At 36.3% G+C, this 20410-nt stretch overlaps 1 protein-coding gene across 3 annotated transcripts; it reads left to right on the top strand.

Moving 5' to 3' along the window:
* The first annotated feature begins 229 nt into the window (after positions 1-229).
* smarcd3a (SWI/SNF related, matrix associated, actin dependent regulator of chromatin, subfamily d, member 3a) lies at positions 230-20248 on the top strand. 3 transcript variants are annotated; one of them, XM_043224269.1, is made up of 14 exons: positions 230-459; positions 5284-5471; positions 8562-8654; positions 10811-10853; positions 12306-12428; positions 12519-12641; positions 13139-13234; positions 15775-15876; positions 17107-17268; positions 17364-17461; positions 17677-17812; positions 17957-18079; positions 18294-18395; positions 18775-20248. In XM_043224269.1, the coding sequence occupies exons 1-14, from the start codon at positions 448-450 to the stop codon at positions 18826-18828; spliced, it is 1455 nt and encodes a 484-aa protein (XP_043080204.1). In that variant the 5' UTR covers positions 230-447; the 3' UTR covers positions 18829-20248. The 3 variants fall into 3 exon arrangements, with proteins under 3 accessions (XP_043080204.1, XP_043080200.1, XP_043080212.1); XM_043224265.1 differs by lacking the exon at positions 230-459 and adding an exon at positions 2416-2627; XM_043224277.1 differs by lacking the exons at positions 230-459; positions 8562-8654 and adding an exon at positions 2420-2627.
* Positions 20249-20410: the final 162 nt, after the last annotated feature.

The following is a 20410-nucleotide window of genomic DNA, read 5'->3' as shown; positions in this document are numbered from 1 at the left end:
AAGAATCGTTTCACGTTTGAAATGCACTAAGATCTTTGTAGTTAGGAAAATGTATAATTTATCGCATTGCACGTTTTAATCATCGCGGTGAGGAGCGAAGATGTCCCTAATCTTTAATATGACGAAGTGCGTTTTACAGCAATGCACAGACTGCTTCCATTTTCTGTAGTTTGACGACGTCCCCTTAAGCCTTCATTGAATCGCTCGCGTCTGACGATCCCCGCGCCTGCGCCGCTTCGTCTGCCGCACTCGCCGCCGCCGGAGCCCGACTGAAATCACAGACACGGGCCTTCCTCGCCAGCATCCCTCCATCCAGCGCTCGTTCCCAGGGGAGGGGGGAGTAGCCGAGGACCTGTCTGGAACCACGACGAAGTTGTCGGACGTCCAGCGCTTGTGTTTCAGGGGGTTCTCCTCTTCGGCTGAACTGAGGGCATCAAACTTGCAGCAATGGAAAGAAAGGTAGGAATGCAACGCCATCGCGTCGCGTCATTATCCGCTTCGATCCGTACGGCAAATGCGTTTTCAGCATTTGGTTATTTCAAAGCATTTCTGCTTGACACGAGAGTCCTTACAGAATTTTTTTTTCTATCGTAATTTTGCTTTTTTTTTCATGCTTTGATATTAATTGATGGTATTGTTAGACTATAGACAATCTTACGCGCTTGATTGACACCTGTCAATTGAACTTGTCTCTTACTCGTGCCATTCGACTGTTATTTGCAGGGAACGCTTCATGTTTTTGCCTCCTTGTGCCTACAGTTTTGCATAGCTCAGAAATAGCATGTCTGCTCATAACCAACAATAGTCTGTCTCAAAACTTCTTCCAGTTGCTTTTTTTTTTAAACTGATGTATCTTGTAACTTAGATGATGAACATCCTTGTTGAACCCAACATCTTCTCTGCATTGTGTCTGTGTGCTTTCAGACAGTGTTGTTTGCAATACTGAAGTTTGTAATTCCAGAGGAGGCCTGTGCATTCAGCAGTACATCACAATTACTCCTTACCACAAATACTAGACTAGTCAGTGTGCTTTTCTGGTAAAGAGATCTGATGATGTGTGTTGGACTACAGAACATGCATTTAACGGTACAAAAAATGGTAAAGTTAATTCATAAAAGACTGGTGAGCTTTGAAGCATCTTTTCTGCATGTGCACATGGATAATCAAGCTCGTGTCTTCCCAAAACCTGCGGTTGCCCCCCTCCAGTACCCCCTTCATTCTGATTGAATGGGACATTGCCACCCTCCAGTATTAGACTTTATGGGGGTCCTTAAAGGGGGTATTCTACTACTGGAAGAGATTCCTTTTTCCTTGTCTTTATTTTTATATACTTGTTGTAAATTGTGCTTAGTTGTTTCAATCAACATGAAATGTTTTATAAATCGGTACAATGCTGCTTATGCACATTTACAAAAGATAATTATTGTTATTTGTAATAATTATATATATATATATATATATATATATATATATATATATATATATATATATATATATATATATATATATATATATATATATATATAATTTAGCAACTTTTATTTTCCAACTTTCCAACATTTAAAGCAATCTTCCAGAAAAAAACTGATATAGAAGTTGCCAAACATTGTAGTCATGCAGTAATGCATCTCATTAATGCTTGGATCAACTGAAAGATTTAACAGCTTGTTTGCGTTCCACCTGCCTCTGAACATCCAAAAATGTGCTTTCATTAAAATGATCTATCCAGTAATAAAAATTCTCATAATTTACTCACCTATATGTCACTTTCGCCAGTGCAATGAAAATGAATTGGTCCAGTGTTGTTTGGATCTCAAATTCTTTAAAAATATCATCTTTTGTGCTGTGCTGAAGAAAGTCCGATTCGGAATGACACAAGGGTGGGTAAAATATGACAGATATTTCATTTTTTAGATGAACTGTCCATTTAATTGCTTGCTCGCTGATAGACTGAGGCATAATCTGAACGGACTCACTATGGCGGTTGGTTCTCAGACAATTCTTCACAATTCTGCAGTTTGCCACATTCCTTTATAGTTTCCCCAGTGTTAGTCATTCAGACTTTACCCTGATATAATTCCCAGACTTAATAACCAGCTGTGAGAGCGAAAGGATAATTTACAGCCACATAACCGCCTATTGGAACAGCACCATGTCTGTTTTTTTTGATAGTCTTGATTGCCATGTTGCAGCTTTCGGCAGCATTCCACTACACACTGGTGGTCCAGCGACAGCCCCCTTCACAGACCCCCATCCTTCCCAACCCAGTGTCTGTGAGGGAAGCTACACTAAAACAGAGAGAGAGAGAGAGAGAGAGAGAGAGAGAGAGAGAGAGAGAGAGAGAGAGAGAGAGAGAGAGAGAGAGAGAGAGACTCTGGCCACACGCTGACACGCTTTAAAAAGAGAGAGAGTGGAGAAAGGGAACGTCAGAGTGCGGAGAAGGAGGGAGGGAGCACTCTCTTTTGGAGGAGAGGGAAAGTGAGGGAAGCGCACAGAGGCAGAGGTACCTAGGAATAGAGGGAACAAAAGAGAGACTGGGGGTTTTATAAATGGACATGGAGGATTCTGCCGGAGGAGCTCGTAAAGCCACCAAGAGTAAACTGTTTGAGTTTCTCGTCCATGGAGTGGTGAGTGAGAGAGCGAGCGTGTTTGTGCATGTGGAAGCGTGTCAGTGGCTCTGCTCACGGGAAAACTAAGATGCAGCGGCTGTTTTCCGTTCATTTCTGTGTAGATTGTTTGTTTGTTTTTTTACAAACAGGAACGACCGTGGAGGAATGAGTGTAGGAGAAAGAGTGAAAGGTTATTGTCTTTAACATATGGAGGAGGATAACGAAAGAGAAACTCTGGTACTGGAAGTATGAGAGATACTTGTGTTTTGAGGGATGAGTACTAGTACGAAACAGAGGATGCTCTTTTGGTGTGTGTGTGTGTGTGTGTGTGTGCAGGCAGAGGAGGGTGTGTTTCAGGAGCACCCTAAGGGTAGATCACACGTAAAAATCCTGCTGTGGTATTTAGTCGTGTACATGTAGTGGAAGCAGACTTGATTGTATGCGTTTCAGGGTGTTTACTGCATAAAGATGTGGACGAATGAAAGGTTCACAGAGACTTTTGGGAACTTTTGGTGGTTGTGCAACTATTTTGAGGCTGCTTTCTAATACTATTTGATATCGGACCAAATGAAAGGTATTGTTTCTAGAGGATTCTTTGCTATAACACAACCTTTAAGACGTCCTAACCCTCTATTAGCTTTGCTTTTGCCATGTTTTATTGAACAAACCACCAACACGGTACAAATAATCTTCCCAAAAAAGGCATTTCATGAATATAGAAGTATAAATATTTCATAAATCGAAGGATTGGCTGATCACAAACTTCTCCACGGTTATATACCTGAGAGATCACTCTGTCTGTGATTGCTAATAGACCTTGTGCAATTATTTAGATTTTTTCTTTTTTTGAATTGAATTTTATAACCTTTACTACCTGTTAAATATGTTTTTATTATTTAAGCAGGTTGTGCTACAAACTTGCAAAGTTGGCCTTAAGCTTTGTGGTAAAGGTTAAAAATGTTCTCCATTCATGCATTTTTACATTGCATTTGATCCGAGAAATTTTTACAAAACTATTTCTGCTGTTGGCATCTCTGTACAGATATATGTCGTATACAGCACTGCGGTATTGAGACGGTGTTGTGAAACTTATCCTGTGTGATAGTCCAGCTCTGAGGCCTCCTCCTGTGCCCTGAACACCTCCATTGCGACCTTGAGAGCCAGGGATTGGCAGAGGCGTGCAGAGACCCGCATCCGTTCCCGCTGCGTCCACATGTTCACAGCCCACTGCCTCTTCACTCAGATGTTTTGAGATTGGACCGGGCCTGGACACCCCTGGAGCTTGGCCTACTTTGGGAAGCGATGATCGGGTCGTGAGGGTCACAGCACCATACGGGAGCGTCTCTAGCAGAGATGTACTGTACCCGCACTGTAGGGAAGACTGGAGCTGGGGACGTTGGCTCACATTCTGGATGTTTCCACAACTTTGGTGCACATCCAGAGAGTCACAGGGACTTTGTGACTCTGCCATTATGAGTCATGAACAACAGACCCCAGATCTCCTCTGCAGCACACAAACTATAGAGAGACAATAACAGGACAAAAACTCAAAGATAATATTTCTCTTCAGTCGGGTAACACTTTAAAGCACCGTTCAAATTTTTCAAATGTTAATTTATGCGTGTTGTTAGCTAACAATCAACTGCATTTTAAACAGCATTTATTAATCGATATTAAGGGGTCATTTATAAATATAGCTATTTTATGTCAATTAATTTAGTATTTTTAATTAACTTAAGAAATCTACTATATACAAATGTGTTTGTATGTAGAAATGAACAATAACAGACTAATAAATGCTATTAAATTATTGTTTATATATCAGTTTAGCAATTGCATTAACTACTGCTGATGAATGCAATGAATGCTATATTCAATTAAAAAAAATTACATTTATTTATACGTAGCAAATTAAATTTTTTTATGTATTAATCTGAAGATGTTAATATATAAATATAATATTGTTTAGGTTAATTTAATATATGCATCATAAAAAAAATATATTTTTGAATATACTCTATATACATTTATGCATAAAATGTTAACGTATTTGGGTTTATGGATATATTAACAATAGCCTGTTATAACAAATGCTGTATTTGCTTTGCTAATAATATGGAAAAAGCTTACATTATTGTAATCATGTTTATTTAAAAGGTTTTTTCTGTTCAGACTCATTCATATACTGGTTTCAAAATGCAAATCAGTAAAGATTTACATTGAAATTTGCAAAAACACATTTCTAAATCCAGAAGGCACAATGCATGTAGACTAGATGAAAAGAGATATTATTTGACATCACAGTTTGCACAGTTGTCATTCAGACTGCTTTAGGCTGACTTACCCGGCACCTCTGTGTTTCGGTAGAGGGCGAGCAGCTGTCGCTTCTGAAGTGACAGGCACAGGTGCGAGAGGCCCTGGCCTAATTCTGCTTCAGATACTGAAGGAGGAGCTCATAACAGCGCCTTACCTCAAAAGAGTCTTTGTGCATTATGTCAGCTTGCTGTAAATGATTTAAAAGCTACAGGTTTGATAAATACACATATACGAATTGATGCGTATGTATTGTGTGTCAGAGCGATAACATGCTATAACACAGGAGTTAATCAAAGGAGTTCAACAAAGAAATGACTGGCTGTCTGACCTTTAGTCTACATTTTTCTCATCTCCACAGCGTCCAGGCATGACCTCAGGGGCACGGATGCCCCATCAAGGCGCTCCCATGGGGCCTCCTGGACCTCCATATGGAGGAACGCCGCCGATTCGCCCAGGGATGCCTAACCCAGCCCTAGACCCAAACCGAAAACGTCCTGCCCCAAACCAGCCAGTGCAGCCTCCCCCTGTCCAGAACCGTCCCAGAAAGTGAGTGCCACTTTAAACTGTTATTTGACCTCCGCTGATTTTAGATTATAGTAACAGATAATAAATAATACATACGCACTGCCTGAACCTTAGAGCAAACTAAAAATGAAGTGTTATAAGATTTTATGCTCTTTATTTTGCTCCTCCTTTAATTTGCCAACAGGCTCTTGTCAAGTATAGCGCTCTCTAGTGACTGAATGATTTTATGTTTGGCTGGTGCTGGTGCTCTATCTTTAGACTGCATCATTTTGATCGTGTTTAAATGCCAAAATACTTCTTGGTGAATATTAATAGTGCAACAGTTATCCTAAGTAATCACTTAGGCACACTTACTGCTATTGCCTTTCAAAAGAGAGTATCACAGTGCCCTTCCTACTCAGAAATATAGAAGTGAGGACGCTGAATGTCTATGGGTTTTTTTGGGTACAGCCTGGACTTGGAAATTTGTCACCGACATTTGATTTTCAAGACTCTTGTTTCTAGCTCTCGATGTAGCTGTTGGGACCTAGCGTCAGACATTAAATCTTTTTGATTCACGTTGCTGTCTGTGTGACTTTTTTTTTTTTTTTTATTCCTAAAACATTTTGCATACAGGAACTTGTGATCGCAACTGGCAAAACTGTGTACTTGAAGTCACGATCACCTCTAAACTTTTGCCAACAGCCTCGCAGAAAGGACCTTCACGAAGGGATTCCATTGCTCATTTTCATTTGAAACAACCCTGCTAATAGCATTCCCTTCCCAAGGGCGTGAAAGTGATGTTTGGAATTTGCTGTTAGTTTTCTCTGGTTTTCATCTGTCTTGTCGCAGTACTGTATTTGTCCTTGCGTTTTCATTTCAACTGTATATACGCATGCAAGAGTGTCAGTTGTAATTACTGAGGGGCAGCTTACTGAATTCAGCAGACCGTGCTACAAAAAATCTAACTGTTTAACAAATGTTATAGCTGGATCATCGAAATACAAGACATTAATCTCAGTAGTCTTGGCCAGAATTTCATCATCTTGCAGTACTGCTTAATGCACAGATGTTAACATTTTGCCTGATGCAAATAAACCAATAATTATTTTGTAAATCATTTTAAATAAATTGCTCCTGTTAAATTTAAACATATATCTAATCTATGCTATTTTGTCTACACAGATGTAGAAATAAATAAAACAGTTTACAAATGAGTTTAGGAATCTAATGTAAACGTAGGCATTTTTTTTAATCAAAATACATATTATAACATTTTATTACATTTAGAAAATGCAGAGCTGGATTTTTAGCAGCCAGACATGTTGATTTGTGGTTATAAAAAAAAATCCTATTATTATCGGTTGCAAAAACCGCTTACTGTTTTTCTAGTAATATCTTTTAGGATTCTGTGATGAACTGAAAGCTTAAAAGAACAGCGTTTATTTAAAATGGAAATATTTACTGTCACTTTTTTATTTAAAAATATTTTTAACCTCTTACTGCCCCCAAACCTTTAAAGGTTAGTGTATATTTGCAGATATTTCCTATACAGTCATGGCTAAAATATTGGATCTTTGCAAAATATGATCAAAGAAGGCTGTGAAAATAAAAAAAGAATTGTTAATCCTCTTGTGATCTTTTATTTTTTTTTAAATAAATGTAACCTGTCATTGTATAATAAGAATATAAAATGGGGGATATATTATTATGAATTTTCATAATGCTAGTGCATTTCTCAAATACACATTGAACACAATAATTGGCACCACTAGAAAATTCAGCTAGTAAAATATCATAAAAGAAAAAAATAATTGAGCACTCCAGGGTTATTATGAACATGAAATTATCCAGCAATGGCTTCCTGTTTCACAGAAATATAAATAGGAGGGAAAACATTGCTTAAATTCCCTTAATCATCCATCACAATGAGAAAATGTGCAGCAAAAAATAATAAAGCTTCACAAATTAGTAAAGTGGCTTTAAGATAAGAACTAGAGCAGCAAAAACTTCCATGTCCACCATCAGAGCAATAATTAGGAATTTCCAATTAACATAAAGTGTTACGAAACCGCCTGGAACAGGATTTGTCTATATCATCCTTGACTGGCCAAAGTTTTTTCAAGGATCACAGCTGGAGAATTGCAGAAAAAAAGGTGAATCTCGGGTTAAGAAAACTAAAAAAAAAAAAGTAAAAAAAAATGGTCAAACAGTACCTACATCATCATGTTTGGGAGAGTTTCAAGAAAAATTATACTTGCTCATCCAAAAACAAGCATATTTAGTTATCAGACTGGACTTAAAATGGGACTGGCTTCCATGGTCAGATGAAAATAAAACGTAAAATTGTAGCATCAAAAGCTCAAGATGGGTTTGGTGAGCACAGGGATAAAAAGTATCACCATATGGACAATTAAATATACTGCTGTATTTTTTTATGTTGTGGGCCTATATTTCTGTTGTAAGTGCTGGACATCTTGTTTAAACTCGTCCTCATGGATTCTATCAAATACCTACAGATATAAAAGTGACTGACTCTGTTAGAAATCTTATAATAGGCCATGTTTGGATTATCCAACTTTACAATAATCCAAACACAAACCTCAAAAATAACACAAAATTGAGCCACTGAGCACAAACCCAAGCTTCCCATAAGCAGTCCTCTAACCTGAACCCTGTAGAAAATGATGTGAACTGAAGAGGAGAAGCTGGGAATCTTAAGTGTCTGGAGCGATTGTGGATGAAGGAACGGTCTCTGATCTCTTGTCAGGTGTTATTTAACTTTGTCAGGCATTGTAGGAGAAAATCTCCTGCCAAATGGAGGTTTCAAAAAAGTATTGAACAAAAGGGTGGAATTAATTGTGACCAGTGTGTATTAGAAAAAAAAATCATAACGATATTTCCCCCCATTTTAAATTTTTACTATCCAATGAAATTAATTTTATGATTTAAAAAAAAAAAAAAATACCAAAAGGATTAAAAATGCAGATTCATTTTCATAGCCGCCTTTGATCATATTTACCAAGGGTGCCGATATTTTTGACCTATAGTATATATCTGTATATGTGTACAATATCGGCTGTTACTGAAAAAGTCTGTAACTAACTAGAGGTACCCCAAATCAACCTATAGGAAACCACTTGGATTTCCAGCAGCAAATGAGATATCTGCAAGACAGATGGACATGAGAGACGCCCAATCAGATCCTTCAATTGGATCCTTCAAGTAGGCTGTTTATTCTGCTGCATGTTAGTTTGACAGTTTGTGATGGACATGTCCCTGCCTGATTGGTTTGTTCCCGTTTGCAGCTTCAAACTTGACTGAAGCATATTTCCCCAAATGCATGTGTGCCTTTAAGGTCACAGATAAGTAGAAATCAATGAAAATGAAATTCAGTAAATGAACAGAACATTTGACATGACCTAAGAATGAATGCATGTGAGGCAGAATATGCGTTTGCAGTCAGTCAGCTTTGTGTGCGGGCTGCATGACCTTTCTGTCATGCCGTTTGTGGTAATTCACAAGGTTTTCTCTTTAATAGTTGACCTACGTTCAGCAAACGCTCGTTTTATTCACCTGAATGCACTATCGATTAATTTTAGATGAAGAATACGTGACGAGTGTCGAGGCATTCACCCTCACACCCCCACCGCATCTCAGTCTCTGCTACTCAGCCTCTCCCGGAGGAGCAGTGTGGCTTAGGGTGGACGAGTCGGACCATGAGAAAGTTTATACTCCAGAGGGGGTGTGGATGTGAATGTGGACAGACATTTCCTGCTCTGACGGGGTCATGTGCTCCTCTGCTCTGGACCTGAGGAACTCTCGGTGTCCGTAGGAGTGTGGCATGTTTGGAAAAACGTTTCCGCGACAGCGAATTATATGCATCATGTTTGGGGATGAAAGAGAAATGAGTTAGGAACATCTTTCTGAAAACAGCAGTTGGATGCAACCGATCATTTTTTTGTGGTCCAAATTGATGCTGGGAATGACATTTTAGAAGTATTTTCAGACGTTTGGACCACAAAGATCTAGTTTTCACAAATACTGCGGACTGCATAAACAGAAGCTGTTCTTGCATGTTTTTCGTCTAAAAATCTATTGCTTTTACAGTTAGGGTTAAGGTTATTGCACACCGAGAATTTTTATCTGAAATTTTCACACATTAGTAAATAAATACGATCTCATGTTGTGTGAAGTTTACACACTTACTCCGAGGCTTTTGAAAAATCTGATCGGATTCAATTTTCTGCATTTTCACATTCGTAGCATGCATTTTTATAGAAAAGGATGAGATATATGAAAAAAAAACACGAAAACACATGAACATCTCACAGTGACACAGTGTTCAAGGGCCTTTAGGATTAAAAAGGGCAGTGGTGGTTGCCAGATTTTCACTGTAAAAAAAATATGATGACAATGTAACAGTGTTACAGGTTGGCTTGTTGGTGCCTGTATATTTTAAACTGTATAACTTAGTTTTTAAGTGATATAATGTTAAAAAACAACCTTAAATATTAATGCTTTTTAGCTTAAAATTTACTGATAACCACGGGGTTAAAACATCATCAGGCACTCACAACAAAAAAATTGTCCACTAAACATTACCTAATAATAAAATAAAATGACACAAAACACCCTAATGTACATTATGGATAATAAAAGAAACTAAAGAAACTAAATTCAATAAAATGTGATGTGTCACAGATCCAGGAACCTCTGGAAATGTCTTCTACAGTTTTTTAAAGCTGTAAATTCTATAGGTATTCATATTTTTATTTCCCAAAAAAGCAAAAAAAACCTTGACAGTCCTTTTAACAGAACAGTGTATATATATATGTATGTATATATGTGTATATATATATATATATATATATATATATATATATATATATATATATATATATATATATATATATATATATATATATATATATATATATATATATATATATATATATATATATATATATTAAAAGCATTTTTTTACTGTCCCCTTCTATAAAACCATTTTATGATAATAAAGGCTTGCTGTTCGATTGCTGTGTGAACAGCCCTTTACAATAACTGAGACAGCCAGATGTTAAAACAGCAGGTCAAGTCTGCTAGCTATACATACACCCATAAAATGTGCCAAAATTAATATGTGTGCATCATGATTAAGTGTTATTTTCTGCCTCTTTTTGTCCTTTTCTCACTCTTATACCGTCTCTCTGATCACACACACAAATACCAAACACACACACACACAGCTGGAAAAACGTCTGGATGGGTCCCAGTTATTTAGCAGATGGCCTGTGGACTCTGCTATCAGTCACCATAGTAACATGCTTTCCCTCTCTCTCTTTCTTTCTTTCTTTCTCTCTGTTTTCCCCCATCCGTAGTGCCAAGAGAAGAAAAATGGCAGACAAGATTCTCCCTCAGAGGGTGAGGTCCATCACTATGGCTTTTATCTGTTTGTCTGTGTTTGTTTTTTTTTTATTCATGCCTTAATTTCCAGTGCCAAGTCAAGATTGATCACACGGTTAAGGTAATTGTGCTGGTTTCTTTATTTCGGGGGGCTGAAAAAGTGAAATGGATGGTCAAGAGGGGTCCAATTTGTCTCGAAGCCTGCTTGGTTTTTGGTTTTTCTGTTAGTGGAAAAGGGTTTGATTTCCAAAAAAAATGTGATGGTGTGTCATTTCATGGAGATGTTGGATGAATGCAGGCACATGGCTGATTTGGTGAAATGTGTCCATCGGGATGTGACACAGTAACACGCCACAATAGCAGGAGCTGGAAAGGTTGTGGGTTCTTGAAATGGCTAATCCTCTTAATGTCTTATTAGGATTTTTTTTTTACAGGCAAACCAAAAAGTTCTAATTCATTATTATGATGTTTGTAAAATGCTGGAGGTCACATGGGAAAAAGAGAATGATGCAACACTGTGAAAATCAGGAGAGCATCACGTTACAATTTTGCTGTGAATCGTGCAAGGACATACATGATTTGTTTCAGTAACAAGTCACAAATGAGATTTAGGATGTGAAACAGTCACTGATTTAGTAGAAGTGGTACAAACTCCTGGTAAAATCTGGTAATGTTTTCATATTCATTGAGTTTGCAAAGACTATTTACTTGATTTGCTCGCAAAATTGGCCAAGAATATTGGTATATGTCTACATTTAATATTCTAGGTTCATATTACAATATTCTAGGTTCATATTACAATGAAACAACTCAAATTAAAATATTTTAAAATCTACATTTTTAATCGACATTCTTATGTTCATATTTTGCAAATTGTTGGACTTGCACAGTTAATGGTATTGTTGATTCTGAATAATTAATCATATAAATATAATCGTTGAATTATTTTAATTTAATAATAATTTATTATAAAATGTAATAACACTTTAGTACAGGGACCAATTTCCCAGCTGTTCATAAACATGTCTGTTCATAACATACAGACCATTTATTAGTATTTATTAAGCACGTATTCTGCATGATCATATTCTAGATCCTTGATCCTACCTAAAACCTAAACTTAATAACTACCTTATTATTAAGACGCAGCAAATTAAGAGTTTATTGTGGCAAAAGTCATAGATAATGGTTTAGTCTATGCTATCTATAGTTATATAATCTCACTTTTTTATGCACTGGTTTATGATAAAGAATTATTGTGTTAGTCTCTGCTTTATGAGACCTTTATGAGCACTTAAATTTGTTTTACTTTATTTTTAGCACCACAAAATGACTTTCTGTCATAAACGAAATTGATCATGAATGGGAAAATTACGGGAAAAATTTCTCTGAAAAAATCTTACAATGAATGATGCATCAAATTGTTATTAGCCATGTTTGCAGAGTTGCTTAACAATGCTTTTTCATCAGATCCGTGAACTGGTGCCAGAGTCCCAGGCTTACATGGACCTTTTAGCTTTTGAGCGCAAACTTGACCAAACCATTATGAGAAAGAGGGTAGACATACAAGAAGCCCTCAAAAGACCAATGAAGGTATCTGATCTCAGCACACAATTATAGTGCGATTTAGCTCACAGTGAGCAACGAGCCAAGGTACAGCTCAAACTGTCTCTTGTCTTATAGCAAAAGAGGAAGCTACGATTGTACATTTCGAACACTTTCAACCCTGCCAAACCTGACGCAGAGGACTCAGAGGGCAGCATTGCATCCTGGGAGCTGCGTGTAGAGGGCAAGTTGTTGGATGATGTAAGTTTGCCTTAATAATCTTACCATCTGTTCTATAATGTAGTGTTGAATTCATTAGCCGTGACCATTGTTATTATTATTTTAAATGTCAGTCAAAAAATGGTTTCAATTTAGTTAATTAAAATAAGCAAATTAGCCAAAATAAGCCATTTTTTCACAACTTAATTTCACTGCACACAATCGGTGACATTTGTTTAATGGAAGTTTATTTAATGCATGCATGAATAATTACTTGATCCAACTTAGTCCTTTTCATTGCATCTAGCAGACTTAACAAAACATACTTACGTTCGTAAGCTTGAGCAAATTCACCCAAATTACTTTTTGTTTCTTTAAAAGGCTTAATTTAATTGCACAGAACAATTTAATCAAGCTAATTGAACGTTTGTATTTTTTTCCCAAGGTACTACACTGTCAATGCTAATGTGTGTTTGGGCTTCATTCAATTAGCAAGTCCCATTTTTTAAGCTTAATCTTTTATTCCCTGCGCGCTTTAGCCTGGAAAACAAAAGAGGAAGTTTTCGTCTTTCTTTAAGAGCCTTGTTATTGAGCTGGATAAGGATCTGTACGGCCCTGACAACCACTTAGTGGAGGTAAGCATTAGCTCACTCTACATAATAAAAAAAAATATCGCTAAACCATATTTGATATTCATTCTTTACAAAACTTGGAAGCAATTAATATGAGAGAATCTGAAGTGTCCTCCTTGCGTTTCAAACGAGGTTGAGGACAGGCACAAAGGGCGACATTATGTCACATTCAAGTGCATGTCCTCAAGAATCTCCTGGCCTCTACTGTGTAGCCGATTGGATTGGAACGCAGTAGAAAAGTCAATGTCAGATTCAAAAGTTCAGTTAACCATACTTCATGTAAGACATATCTTTGTGGTCTCCATAGCGACGTGTTACATAAGGAAGTTGCCCATGACACTGTGCAGTGATGTCACTGCAGCCAGCGCAAAGCTTTGGGCAGCATTAACAGGAAAAATAGAAATGCATTTCTGAAGACAAACACTTATAAAACCTTTTACAGCACCCTGAGTCTTTGTATTCAGAAAGTGTGCGTTACTCTATTTTAGTGGAGGAACCATTGTGCACAGGTGCTATTCAGACGCACTCAGGCATTTACATTAGACAAGGGAACCTTCCCAGCTGCCTCACGCACTTAATATTTATGCACTTTGTTAGGGACATTGAGGTCTTGGGAAGGCAGATACACAGAAGTGGTCTTCAGCTCTCAAGGAGTGACCCTTGTGCCCCTCCGGCCCATTGGAACGGGCTGAACGCTCCGCATTTGGATTTATTCATTCAGCAGCTCTTTAAATTGTCCTTGGTGACTGTGGGTTTTCATCACAGCACACACCAGATTGAAGCGCGCGATAAAAAGAGTGATTTACCTGTGGAGAAGGACGGCATTGAAAAAACCCTCCAATGTCAAGCAAAGCTAATTGAGTTGAGCTGTGAGTCACTGCCATTATGTTGTCTCTTTCAGATGGCGCTGAAACATGCGATGGTTTAGGGAAAATGCAAGTGAGATCGCATAAAGAGCCTAATCATTTTATTCACTCTCATGCTTGAATGTCTCTTCTGTGCATAAACAGTGCATAAGCAGTTCATAGTTAATAAAAAAATTGATGGTGGGGGCATCATTTTAAGATTTGACACTCTTTCTCAATAGCTCAATCATAATGCATGCATTATTAAAATAATAACATTTTGCAGATTCTGAAAGGGGGTTGTGAACTTTTGACTTTTACTGTAGACTGAACGCTTTAAGAGACAGACATGATGTATGTGGAAGATGTTTTCTACTTTTTAGAGGGATGAATATTGTATAAGTGTACCGTATTTATTGCATCAAAATTTGTTAAAACTTTACTATAGGTTTGGGGTGGATAATTATATCGGTTTATTATTCATGCAGCAATACCTTACTGTTGTTGTTTTCAGTAATAACCATCATTTTCAGAAAATGGAACTGCTACATGAAATAGCATAAACTTTTTAATGGCTAGTGTTTGCAGATTTAATTTCATTCTGTAAACTATCATTCTGGTCTTAAATGCTACTATTTGTATTAGCGTTGATAAAGTTTCTAACATCATTATGTTTTTCCTTACCGAATGTGGTTTCCTGTCAGTTTAAGCACCAGATATTGCCGTGTTAACTAATAAAACCAGGGGGAAAAAATTATTAATTCAAATCATTTGTAAATGATAAATAAAATAAAATACAACTTCTCACTTTGTTAACTTTCTAAAGTGTCAAACTTAGTAGAAAATACAAGTCCACGGATACTTATAATAGGTGCATCTGGCAACATTTCAGAGGACCGGACCTCATACCTCATAGCTGGCTGTGGCAATTAAACAATTGAAATAAATATTGTACAGATTGTTGCTGCTTTTTGTGAAAGGGTATCCGATTTATTTAGTTATTGTATAAATGGCACACATTAATTAATATTTTTAGAATCAAGCTCATAAATGATAAAAACAGCCAGAATTAGTCAGTTACATATACTTAGCCACCATGTTAAGACTGTGTCTTAAGAACTAGTTGCCGAGCGGTAATCGGCCTTACTTTTATAATACAAATAAGACCAATCTGCCTTTTAATATCTGAATTTAGTTTTGAAGACTAGAATAAAAAAATACTTTTCAAAAATTTTAAGCAATCAGTCCGCAAGCATTTTTAAGAGCTTTTAAAGTGGCATACGACAAAAACGCAGCTCTTGCTTGGAATAAACAGAATTTTATTGTGCTTCGTTCTTGGGGCTAATAGAGTAATTGTTATAGTCACCTTCATGGTTATCAATCTTTGTGCGAATGAACCTTTTACGTTAAATAAAGGACCCAACAATATCTAGCAATCAGAATATCATAGAGACTGGAAGGCTACAAAGCCAGACAGAATAGTAACCAAGTAGCGCATAGCAACCTACTAAAAACCAACCACTAAGAACATCTTAGCAACTGCGTGCCCTGACAAGACGCCCTCGATACAGGCAAAAGCTCCTCAGATTTTCTTCTGAACATATCAAAATCTGGTTTGAAATTGCTGCATGCTTCTCGTGCAGCGGTTTTATATAATAAACCTGTTGTTTAGGCTGAGTTTGTGTTTTATCCTAACAGTGGCACCGCACTGCAACGACCCAGGAGACAGATGGCTTCCAGGTGAAGAGGCCTGGTGATGTGAATGTGCGCTGTACCCTCTTGCTCATGCTGGATTACCAGGTGCGTGCAGATTATTATCAGAGATTACATCTGATGGATTACCAGTGGAGGGTTTGTACTGTACGTCATAGCTGTTCATAAGCATGACGTCAAACTCTTTCAACGATATCTATGTGAAAAATTAACTTTGGGGACTAAAAGTCTGAGGTCATGCTAAAAATTTGAGATTCATAATCCAATTTACAAATAAAGTCTTAGTGTTAAAACATTAGATTAAAATGTTAGGAGCTAAATAAAACGCATTAACTACAAAATGTAACGCATTAAATAAACGTGTTGAGAAAGGCCAATTAGAAATTCATCTGCATAATGATAGCTTTAGCTTAATAGTCTTATTTATCTTGAAAAGCACTGCAATTAAAAGCTATAGTCGAGTCATTAATCTGCAAAAGTTTGATTGCCATTGTCTATTCACCGAAGTATCTATAGCTCTTGAGCAAATGGCTCTTTAAATTACAGCAATTTTCACTTTGCCAACTACATCCTGAAGGGAAGAGGCTTGGCTCGTCAGAAAACTAAAGCTTTGTTTTTAAACAGTGAATATTCAAATCTAGAAAGGGAGACAATGAAACAGATTTGCATTTGTGTAGTTGACTTGAAATTTCAGGTAGTTTCAGCAATATATCCAGATCAATGAAATGTCTATTCTTTTAGAATCATTATTATGTGAGATTAAGTCGAGTAGTCGTATTATAAATCAAACCAGAGAAACATTTAAATAAATTAGCGAATGCAGAAATGTGATTAAAAGTGTAACATTGTAATAAACATGGATAAACATTGTAAAAGAAATGGACAAGAATACTGTTATGCTCAAACCTTATTAAAAACCATTTTTAAATCTACGCTTTCTATTGTATATATTTTAAAATGTAAGTTATTCCTGTGATGGTAAAGCTGAGTTGTGAACAGCCAATACTCTTTAGTATTCAATGTCAAGTGATCCTTGAGAAATCATTTCTTATTATGGCTGCTGAAAACAGCTGTGCTGCTTAATATTTTTGTGGAAACCCCGATTCTTTGACAAAATAGAAATAGCATTTATTTAAAATAGATTTTTTTTAGTATAAATATCTTTAATGCATCCTTGCTGAATAAAAGGAAAATACTAATACTGATCGCAAACTTTTAAATGGTAACTATTAAACTAAACTCTTGTTGCTGAATTACATTCAAGGACATGTTATATCAAGTACTCAAGTCATTTCTTTTATCCATTGTGCATTTCAGCCTCCTCAGTTTAAGTTGGATCCTCGCCTTGCACGTCTTCTTGGCATCCACACTCAAACTCGCTCCTGCATCATCCAGGCTTTATGGCAGTACGTCAAGACCAACAAGCTGCAGGATTCTCATGAAAAGGAGTACATCAACTGTGATAAATATTTTCAGCAGGTACTACCATAGCATAAAATACTTTCTGCAATTTAGCGTGAATATTTCGCCTCATAGCAAAAGCTTCTTTTTTTTTTTTTTTACATTTCTGACAGATCTTTGATTGTCCTCGTCTGAAGTTTTGTGAGATCCCTCAGCGACTAACCAACCTACTACTCCCGCCTGATCCTATCGTGATCAATCATATCATCAGGTAATTGGTCATAAATTTAGAATGTATTTTTGTTGTATTTATCTTCATAAATTCTTCATCACATAATGCTCTAAAAACCATTATAGGTTGTTATGTATTTTAGTGTTTTACACTGAAAAAACTACAGCATATAGCTTCACAATGGCACAGGGGTAACTAATGACATAATTGTGAGATGAAGTGTTCAATGTCTTTTTCAATTGTAATTTTATCAGTGTGGATCCAAATGACCAGAAGAAGACAGCCTGCTATGACATTGATGTTGAAGTGGATGATCCTCTGAAGAGTCAGATGAATGGTTTCCTGCTGTCTACCGCCAATCAGCAAGAGATTGCATCCCTAGACAACAAGGTCAGAATGAGATTTATCAGTGAAAGGAAAATGCCACCTGGAAAACAATTATTGAATATCTAGATTCTCTTTAAACCCTATGCATAACTATTATTTTCTGATTGTGCATCTTAACGGTCACACTTCCACTTTTTTATTCTTTAGATCCATGAAACTATCGAGTCCATCAACCAACTGAAGATTCAAAGAGATTTCATGCTTAGCTTCTCCAGGGACCCCAAGGGCTACATCCAGGATTGGATCTGCTCCCAGAACCGAGACCTTAAGGTGAATGTAAACTATGTGCACCGCTCAAAACCACTAACATATACAGTATTATTATTTCAAATATTACAACTATTTTGCACCCTTAATGAATGCCAAAATAAAGTTAATTTATTTGTGAAACAGTGTCTCTACCTAGTGGTCGAAAGGGTGTAACTGCTAATAGAGAGATGGTCTTTTGTGCCGTTTTGAACTGGGTTGGATTTTGTGGTTACAGCTGATGACAGATACAGTTGGAAATCCAGAGGAAGAGAGAAGAGCAGAGTTTTATAACCAGCCCTGGTCTCAGGAAGCTGTCAGCCGCTACTTCTACTGCAAGGTGAGTGCTACCTCAACATGAATTGTGTTGGATCAGTAAGAGTTATGTGAAAGAAATGGATATTTCTATTTAGCAAGGATGCATTAATCTAATCAGAAGTGTCAGTAAAGACATTGTAATTTTAGTTTAATGTTATTTGAACTAAATGCTATTCCTTCGAGCTTTTTCATTTATTAAAGAATCCTGAAAAATTGCTAATATATAAAATTTCTTAAGCACTAAATCAGCATTTTAAAATGATTTCTGAAGGATCATGTGAGGTTATTTTAAATTACTTTATATATATATTCATAATTATTTTTTTTTGCTTATGATGTTTGAGTTAAAATTTCACTTGCTCTTTTTATTTACAAATGTAATGTTCTTTTCTTTTACGTAGATTCAGCAACGAAGACAGGAGCTTGAACAAGCTTTGGCAATGCGAACAACCTAAAATATCTCATTTTCATAAAGAAGTTGACAACTAGTTTGCCTCACCTGTGGCTTGGTCACTTTTATTCTGGTGGTCTCCACACCTGGGCAGTTTTCCATGGAAATGAAAGTATTAGTTCCCTTCTCAATATGAGGTTTGGACTGATTTTAATCAAGGAGGGTCAATGAAAGTGTAATTGTATTCTTATTTAATGTATGTTTACTGTACAGTTGAATGTATATAACCTCACAGTACAATGAATTTAAGAAAGTCGGAAATGCCACTTTCACACTGATTACACACAAATACAGCAGCTATAGGAATTGTTTTTTCATCAGTTTTTTGATGCACGTTAAGTGCAGATACACTGTGTGTCTTCTGACTTGAAAAGTAGAAAATACAATGAATGAAACTTTTATGCCTGGGAAATTTTGTAACTATTAATGACATGCTAAATGCTAGTATGTACGTATCGATGTTGAATCTGTCACGTTTTTCTACATGTTTTGTCACGTTCTGCTTTTAGCTTTCTTCTTTGTTTTTCTGTCATTTAATTTGCACTGTGCAAAAGATATCACAAAGACATCCACTGGATGAAAATCTGCCAACTTTATTTGCAATAAGTGACATTTATTGTCATCATTTTAACACTTTAAAGAAAACACTTCATGCTACGACAAGGTGAATCATTCTGATTTGTGTTTACGATACCAATTTTTGTGTATTGTTAAAAAAATTCAAAAATGATTGTTCATAAGCAGTGTTTATAAAAAAAATGTTTGAAAACAATTTTCAGAGGCTTTTAATGCCAGTAAAACAAAATATGTTCTAAGTATATTGTGTGTTGATGAATACAGTATCGCATGTTGCATGTAAATTTTTTTTTGTTTTTGTTTTTTAGGAGTTTCTTTTTTTAGCATGATTTCGAAATGTTTTGGATCTTTGCTGCCTTATTAAATCACTGATATGCACAGGAAGCATTAACCAAAGGTTACGTACGGTTACATCATCTTTGTGAATGCTGATAAATTACTTAATTTTACTGAATATTCCATCACACTAGTTGATGGCATTTGTATACATGTGGCCTAAGATGTGCTTAATGCACAGATGAGAAATAAATCTGGTACTCGTGAATGTCAAGAGGTGCATTGACCCCTTTACCTTTTAAAAAGACATTCTTAATGTGTTATGTATTTTATTTAAATAAGCGTGTCTGTTATGGACATTTTGAAAAAGATTAATAAAATAAACACAAATTCATGATTAATATCATTGTTAATCCAGTTCACAAAAGCAGTCTGAACGGTCATGAATCGTCACCTTATTCAGTTTCATTACACACACTGAATTATGTGTTTATGTACATTTAAAATAAAGAAATCTCTTTTTTTGTCACCGGGGTTTTGCGAAAACGTGATTAAATATTGATCAAATTTTATTTTTGTATGAATTGTATATTTGGGGGTCACTATAAATTCTAAGCTAATAGTTTGACCTGAAATGATCATTTCTGTATGATTCACATTGCTAGCTGACTCTATGATTATACAATGCTCATTTTAGGTCATTCTGTGTGACTACTAACCATGAAACAAACCAC

This window comes from Puntigrus tetrazona, chromosome 2, assembly GCF_018831695.1.
Source record: "Puntigrus tetrazona isolate hp1 chromosome 2, ASM1883169v1, whole genome shotgun sequence".
NCBI lineage: Eukaryota > Metazoa > Chordata > Actinopteri > Cypriniformes > Cyprinidae > Puntigrus > Puntigrus tetrazona.
The sequence above is the reverse complement of the archived record's forward strand: the minus strand, read 5'-3'. Positions and strand labels throughout refer to the sequence as shown.